The sequence below is a fragment of the Myotis brandtii genome, unplaced genomic scaffold, assembly GCF_000412655.1.
Source record: "Myotis brandtii unplaced genomic scaffold, ASM41265v1 scaffold915, whole genome shotgun sequence".
In the NCBI taxonomy this organism is placed as follows: domain Eukaryota; kingdom Metazoa; phylum Chordata; class Mammalia; order Chiroptera; family Vespertilionidae; genus Myotis; species Myotis brandtii.
In genome coordinates, this window is record NW_005371769.1 from 654,838 (window position 1) to 662,831 (window position 7,994).

General features: G+C 62.4%; 1 protein-coding gene across 1 annotated transcript; it reads left to right on the forward strand.

The window, feature by feature from the left end:
* Window positions 1-902: 902 nt before the first annotated feature.
* Window positions 903-7,948, forward strand: EEF1A2 (eukaryotic translation elongation factor 1 alpha 2). The gene is made up of 6 exons (XM_005885554.2): window positions 903-1,152; window positions 2,800-2,979; window positions 3,431-3,727; window positions 5,034-5,184; window positions 6,450-6,706; window positions 7,524-7,948. Exons 1-6 carry the CDS (start codon window positions 1,009-1,011, stop codon window positions 7,812-7,814), a joined length of 1,320 nt encoding a protein of 439 aa, XP_005885616.1. The 5' UTR covers window positions 903-1,008; the 3' UTR covers window positions 7,815-7,948.
* Window positions 7,949-7,994: the final 46 nt, after the last annotated feature.

A 7,994-nucleotide genomic window follows, 5' to 3' on the forward strand; every position in this document is an offset into this window, starting at 1 on the left:
TGTCTGCAGGTTTGGGGCAGGGGAGTCAGTACTGGGGCTTGTGGGGGTGTCGGGGCGACGGAATGGGGGAGGGGGAGGCGGAGAGACCCGGGGACCTGGTCAGCAGCCCCTCCCCTCACCCCTTTGGGGTCCACTTGGGGTCCACACCCCAGTGCCCGCCCTCCCTCCCAGCCGCCTGGCCCCTCTTGGGCAGCCTAGGGTTCTTCATGGCCTTCAGGATGGGGCAGGGGCTTGGCCCTGGGCCCTGACCACAAGGAAGAGGGAAAGGGTGCCCCCCAACCTTGGTCCCTACCAGGCTGAGGGGCCAGATTCTTCCTCCTGTGGACAGAGCAGAGACCCCCCCCCCCCCCACTGTCTGCCCCCTGCCCAGAGGGGGAGGGCTGGGCTATTCTGGGCCCCTGATCTGGGCACCTGCGTCCTGTTGGAGCTTGAGGCCAGCGAGTCTCTGGTGCCAGCCAGGCAGGGAGAGGAAGATGGCGTGTCCCTGTCCCTGCCTGAGAATGGGGAGCACTGGCCTTCCTCCTGCGCGGCTCTGCGGGTGGGGGTGGGGTGGGGGTGGGGGACAGTGTCCTGCCCAGAACTGGGGTGAGAGAACAGCATGGGGAAAGGGCACTGGAGAGCTGGCAAGGTGACATCCCCGGGCTCCTGACTGGTCATGGGGCTTGTCCACCCTGTGTGTTTCTGTGTCTCCAGGTGGGGGTCAGACTCTTTCTTGGGGGCTCTGTGGGCCTTGATATGTTCATGGGGGCTGTTTGGATTGCCACCTTGCTCAGCTGGGTCAGGCACGGCTGGGTCTCACCTTCCCACGGAGCGTGGGGATGGCCTGGCCTGGGGGCTGGGTCTGTGGCCAGATGTGCTGCTGCCTGTGCAGGGCTGCATCTTTGCTGGGTTTCTTTCTAAGGTTCTGCCCCCTGTCCCCCCACCATCACCCCACAGAGCCACTGCTCAGCATCTCCTGCCCGAGCCAGAGCCCCCCAGGTCGCACGGCCCTTCCCACCCCCGAACACCATGGGCAAGGAGAAGACCCACATCAACATCGTGGTCATCGGCCACGTGGACTCAGGCAAGTCCACCACGACAGGCCACCTCATCTACAAATGTGGGGGCATCGATAAGAGGACCATTGAGAAGTTTGAGAAGGAGGCTGCCGAGGTGAGTCGGGGCGGGGGTGAGGGCGGGTTCCGCTCTGAGGCTAGGCTGGCCTCAGCCCCTGGCATGTGGCTGGCGTCTCTCCTCCAGGGCAAGAGGGGTGTGAGCCCTAAAGGACCCTGTGTGGGGACGTGTGCCTCAGAGGGTCCGGATGGGAGTGGTGTGGGGGGAGCACAGGCTGCCTCTCTCTGAGGATGTGCTTGGTGGGAGGAAGATGGCTTGCTGGATCTGGCCCAGGGTAAGGGGTAGCTTGGAGATCGCATTTCTGCCCTGCACAGAAGGTTCTGGAACATTTTGCCACACTGGACTTGAGAGCCCTGGAGCCTGTTTTTCGTGCCCCCCAGGGTTGGGTTCCTGTGTCCCCAGCGCTGAGGTCTGGGGCTGGAGGTGGCACTGCCCTCGCTTGTTCCAGGGCTGGGCCAGGACTCAGGGTGCTATTAATAGCTGATTGATGGGCACTGAGCCCATCAGCTCCATTTTCTCATGCTAGACTGGGGAGGGCTGCTTGTCCAGGGAGGTGCCCTTTGTTGAGGGAAGGGGGAGGGGGGCTTGGTAAGGATGAGGGCGATCCCGTGAGCTGACCTCCCCTCTCTTGAAGCTGCTCTTTGGCCACAGTGGGTGGGAAGTGGCCATGGAGTGGGGGCCTGCTTTCTGCACCCCTTGCCCCCACCCTGAGCTCTGTGAGAAGCCCCCATTTGGTGGAGCTGTGTGGGCTCTCACCGGGATGACAGAGTAGCTGGGACCAGGGCCAGGGAGGGGACAGCTTCTGGCCATGGGGCGGGGTCAGGTGCTATGAGCTACCTCCCTCCATGCCTGGGTCCCAAAGCTGTGTCACTTCTCCCTGTGGGCCTGGTGCTGGAGGGAGGTTGAGGGTGTTTTCAGGGCATATGGTTCCGGTCTTTGGGGTCTTGTCTGGGTGGCCCCTTCTGGCTGGGCAGCCTCTGGGAGGGCAGAGCCCTGTCTGCATGGCCATGGCAGGGAGCTGTGTCCACCTGGGCAGGACCAAGGCTGCTCTCCTAACGACAGCCCTGGCCCCCAGGCATGGGGGTCTCTCTGGCACTGGGCACAGGTATGTGCAGAGAGCAGCCTGGCTTTGCTTCCCCTGCTCAGGTGGGCCAGGAAGGGGCGCAGGAGCCGCGGAGCTGCGGGAAGCCGGGAAGCCGGGCTGACTAGGGAAAGAGCTGGAGAGCGGGCCCTTGCTTGTGACCTCATTCGATTTCTTTCTTTCTTTAAAAAGAGATCACAGAGGGGTTTTGATTTGACAGCCTAAACCCAGTGGTGGTGTCGGCCTCTGGCTGAGACAGGGATCTTGGGGGAGTGGGTTTAGCTTCTAATAAAGGGGAGCCACCACCAGGGGAGGGCTTTGGCCTGCGGCTTCTCTCAGAGCCGGTCACAGGCCCTTGCGCCACCTACTGGTGGATGCCCGAGTTGCGCCCATTTAGGAGGCAGGAGGCTGGGCCTGGGGAGCCAGGGTACCGCACCTGGGTTGAGTTCTGAGTGTTCCCCAGAGAGTTCCAGGTTCCCAGTGGGGAGCCACGGGGGCTGGGGCCTCTCTGCTATGACGTGCTGTTCCCATGGCCCCGGGTCTGCTGGCCAGGCGGGTCTGGGCCTGGGTCTCGGGCTCGCCCTGAGCCACCCCCACCCCTCCAGATGGGGAAGGGCTCCTTTAAGTATGCCTGGGTGCTGGACAAGCTGAAGGCGGAGCGGGAGCGCGGCATCACCATTGACATCTCCCTCTGGAAGTTCGAGACCACCAAGTACTACATCACCATCATTGACGCCCCAGGCCACCGAGACTTCATCAAGAACATGATCACTGGCACATCCCAGGTGGGCAGACTGTGGGGCCACAGGGGCCCGGGAGGGGGGGCAAGGGCTCCCATTCAGAGGGCACCTGGGTGCGGGCTCGAGTCATCGAAGGGTAGTCGGGTCTCCTCTGCTTCCTCATCAGGGCACAAGACCCACTTTTGCCCCTCTTGCCCCACCTGGTACAGAGTTGCGAAAACAACTGATTAAGCGCCTCAGTATCTCAACCAGGCAGAGTGCCTGTACGGACAGTCAGCCAGTGTCCGGGCCACCTGTGCCACAGACAGACTCGGACAGTCCCTGACCTTGCCAGGGCATTCATACCGACAGACAGACAGATGAGCCCCTGCCACTGCCCCTCAGGTCGAGATTCCCAGGTCCCATCCCAGGGACTGTCCAGGCCCCTGTCTGCTGCCCGGAGGGGCCTGGACACTAGGTGAGGTCTGGGGCTCACGGTGCTGTACCTGCCGGGCAGGCGGACTGCGCTGTGTTGATCGTGGCGGCAGGAGTGGGTGAGTTCGAGGCGGGCATCTCTAAGAACGGGCAGACCCGGGAGCACGCGCTGCTGGCCTACACGCTGGGCGTGAAGCAGCTCATTGTGGGGGTCAACAAGATGGACTCCACGGAGCCTGCCTACAGCGAGAAGCGCTACGACGAGATCGTCAAGGAGGTCAGCGCCTACATCAAGAAGATTGGCTACAACCCGGCCACCGTGCCCTTCGTGCCCATCTCCGGCTGGCACGGCGACAACATGCTGGAGCCCTCCCCCAATGTGAGTGCCTGGCGGGAGGTGGTAGGGCTGCTCAGACCTCTTCCCCAGGGCCCAGAGCACTGGATCAAAGGTCAGGCAGGGTCAGGGTGGGGCGCTGGGTCGGAGGGCTGTCCCCAGACTCCCTGCACCCTACTGGTCTTCTTTAATCTGTATCAGTGCCTGAGCCAGCCCCTGTGGGTGTCCTCGGGGACCACACGAGGCTGGCAGAGGCTTCTGCAGCCCCTTCTCTGGCTAGGACAGTCCCCTCAGGTCAACACTATAGAGACGGCAGCTGCTGGGCCCATGGGCCGTCTCCAGGAGCTGCTGTGCTGGGTTAGTTTTCATAGCCTCCGGGCACCCCTTGGAACCTGGAGCTAGCTGGGCTCTGGGAAGGGCTGAGGGCTGGCTCTCTGCTGGCCACTTGGGCAGCCACTGTCCCCGGAACTCTGACTGGGCAGGAGGTGATGAGTGGAGCTGGGTGTTTTGAATTTGTTGAACCCGAGACCTAGTGCCTTGGCACTGTCAAGCCAAGGACACCCTGGCCCAGAAGGGTGGCCACTCACTCTGGCCAGCACTGCAGCCACCCACACGGAGAGTGGTGGGCATGGAGGACACCCGTAGGAGAGCCAGCCCCGGAGCCCTGTGGCCTGGGTGCAGCCGGAGGGCTGCCCATCTTGCTGGGCAGCGTGTTTGCACGTTGCAATTGCACGTTTCCTTGTGGGACCTCATGTAGTGCTGGGTGTGCTGACTGCACCCTCTGCCCTTCTGGAGAGGCCCACAGGGCCCTCACCTCCACTTTCCCCTGCCTGGCCTGCTGGCAACTGGGGACCTCTCACTGCTGTTGAGCTGGGGTGTCTGGAGGACAGGGTCCCTGGGGATGGACCTGGGCATGGTGCTGCAGGCCTTGTCTTCCTCTGGGGCTGGTGGGCAGGGGGCTCGGTGATAGGACGGGGCTGGGTCTGCTGTCAGGAGAAGCCTGGGTAATGCTCTGTTGGCCGTGCCTAGAGATGGAGGGCACCGTGGTCTCTGGGGCGGAGGCTGGACTCTGTGCCTCTGGTTCGGCCAGTAACCCTGTGTGTGGTCGGGCCGAGGTGGAGGCTCTGCGTCCTTTTATCTCTCTGCCCAGTGTCTCTGTGGTGTTCGGAGTGAGCTGGGAGGGGTCAGTTGTTTAGCATCTCAATGGGCCTTAGACAGTGGAGGGTGGAGCTTAGCTCCCCTGCCCCCCAGCCCCCTCAGGTTGGTGCCCGCACTAGGATTCCCCCATTGGGACTGGGGGGGGGGGGGGGGGGGGGCTCTACGATGCGATGCGTGCCTGCTTCCTGCCCAGATGCCGTGGTTCAAGGGCTGGAAAGTGGAGCGTAAGGAAGGGAACGCCAGTGGCGTGTCCCTGCTGGAGGCCCTGGACACCATCCTGCCCCCCACACGCCCCACGGACAAGCCCCTGCGCCTGCCCCTGCAGGACGTGTACAAGATTGGTGGTGAGTGAGGGTACAGGGCTCTCTTATAGGCGCCCAGCCCACTTCGGTCAGCTCTGCCCCTCAGACCTCTCTCCTGAGACGAGCTCCCGATGTCAGGGTCTTTCTGCCTCTCCCCCCACACTGCACACTTTCTGGGTTACCCATTCATCTATCCATCCCCCATATATTCATTCAACCATTCATCCATCCTCTATCTATCTGTTCACCTACCCACCCCAAAACCCTATCCATCTATTCACCCATCCCTCTATCCCTCTATCCAGCTGCCCACCCCCACCCATCCATCGGTCTGCCCAGTGTTTGCCAGGTCTTCCTCCCTCCAGATAAGTGCTTGGTCCAATGCCAAGAGCCGATGGCACAGGGGTGCCAGCCCTGTGGCCTGAGTGCAGCTGGAGGGCCGTTTGTCTTGCTGGGCTGCATGTTTGCACGTTGCGATTGCACATTTCCTCATGGGACCTCATGTAGTGGCGGGGGTGGGGTGGGGTGGACTGACTGCGCCCTCTGCCCTCCTGGGGAGGCCCACAGGACCCCCACCTCCACCTTCCCCTGCCTGGCCTGCTGGTGAGTGGGGACCCCTCACTGCTGTTGACCTGGGCTGTCATATCCTCCTTGCCCAGGAGTGAGAAATGCTGTTCAGGAGTTGACACAGAGACATAACCAAGTGTGAGACCCATGAGGGTCTGTGGCTGGAGGTGTCGGGCCTGTGTGCAGGGGCAGGGACATGCTCACCCAGTATAAGCGCAGCCACCAGCCCGTGTCTGTCACACTGTGATGTCACACGAGCCTCCATCACAGCCAGGGAGATGGGGTGGATCCTCCCCTGGGCCGTGGAGAGACCAGACTCCCAGCGGGAAGCCACACAGGTGTGAGCGGGCCCATGAGAAGGGTGGCACCAATGTCCCTTGAGGGACAGCCCCGGGCCAGGGCTTTGAAGCTGGGCCGGTCATTCCGGTGGGTGGTGCTCCCCCCTCACGAGGAGGAGCCTCAGAGGCGAGGGGCCCAGTGCCTCACCTGGGGGCAGGGAAGGGGCCCTCAGCCCAGATGGCCTCTCCTTGCCCCGTCCCCCTCCTGAGAGGTTCTGGGAACTCTTGTTCAGTCCCTTTCCTGTGAGGTCAGGGGAGCCTCCACCTCTGTGTGTCTGCTTCGTCTGGGGTCTCCCTGCCCCCGCACTCCCTCCATGTGGCCAGGCCCCATGCTTGCCAGGGAGGACCAGGGGCACCCCTTGGGCCCGCCTGCCCCTCACAGCTCCCTTCCTCTGGGCCCAGGCATTGGCACTGTGCCTGTGGGCCGAGTGGAGACGGGCATCCTTCGACCTGGCATGGTGGTGACCTTTGCGCCTGTGAACATCACCACGGAGGTGAAGTCGGTGGAGATGCACCACGAGGCTCTGAGCGAGGCCCTGCCTGGCGACAACGTTGGCTTCAACGTGAAGAACGTGTCTGTCAAGGACATCCGCCGGGGCAACGTGTGTGGGGACAGCAAGTCCGACCCTCCCCAGGAGGCCGCCCAGTTCACCTCCCAGGTGGGTGGCCCATTCCCGCAGGTGGTCAGGGGCCATCCTCGGTGAAGTAAGTGGCTGCCCACAGCGGCCGAGCACTGGGCACCCCCTGGCCTGGCATTGGGAGAACTCAGACCCTTGCTTTGCACACACGACCTCCAGGCCTGGAGAGGTTGGCACAGGGTTGAGGGCTCCTAGGAAGGGTGCACTTGTGGGGAGCCCAGGCCTGTCGCTTGGGGCTTCACTGAGGTCCCACGTGGGTCCTGAAAGTGCTTTTATCACTTTATTGCCAGAGACGTCTCTGTGGTGCTTTTATTCTCTACACGTTCACTGCACCCTCTTTGGTCACTTCCTCCCATGACAAAAATCGGCCTTATTGACATGTAATTGAAATATAAAAACTGAGGCCCAGTTTCATCATCCCCGCCGTAGTTCTGGCCAGGGTTGATATACAAGCGCCCACTCGCGCTTTCAAACAGTGCACCTGTCTGTTGTTTACCTCTCGTGGTTGGTTTATCTCCGTTTATTTCAATGCTTAGTGCCGACCTCGGGATCCAGGTAACTGAGGCCGTTTCATCATCCCCGCCGTAGTTCTGGCCAGGGTTGATATACAAGCGCCCACTCGCGCTTTCAAACAGTGCACCTGTCTGTTGTTTACCTCTCGTGGTTGGTTTATCTCCGTTTATTTCAATGCTTAGTGCCGACCTCGGGATCCAGGTCTGTCCCATCACTGGACCTTTTTCCACTGTCAGCACCCCGGGCCCCAGGGACCTGGGAGGTGGGCGTCTCCCTGCCTTGATGCCCACCTGTCACTGATGGTGTCATGCCACTCTGCCCGCAGGTCATCATTCTGAACCACCCTGGGCAGATCAGCGCCGGCTACTCCCCGGTCATTGACTGCCATACGGCCCACATTGCCTGCAAGTTCGCGGAGCTGAAGGAGAAGATAGACCGGCGCTCCGGCAAGAAGCTGGAGGACAACCCCAAGTCCCTGAAGTCGGGCGACGCAGCCATCGTGGAGATGGTCCCAGGGAAGCCCATGTGTGTGGAGAGCTTCTCCCAGTACCCGCCTCTGGGTGAGTGGGGTGTGAGGGAGGCCGAGCCCCAGGGCCCCGCCAGGGAGGGGCCTTGACTTTCTGCTAGCCTGGAGCCTTAGCAGGAGACACAGGGCCCGCTCCGGGAGCACCCGCGGCCCCTGGGCAGGTCTGGGGTGGTGCCCCCTTTCCCAGTGACTCGCCCAAGGCGCACAGCTGGTCTAGCGGCTGCCGCGCAGACGCAGGGACACGCAGATTTTACCGGGGCCTGGAGCCCA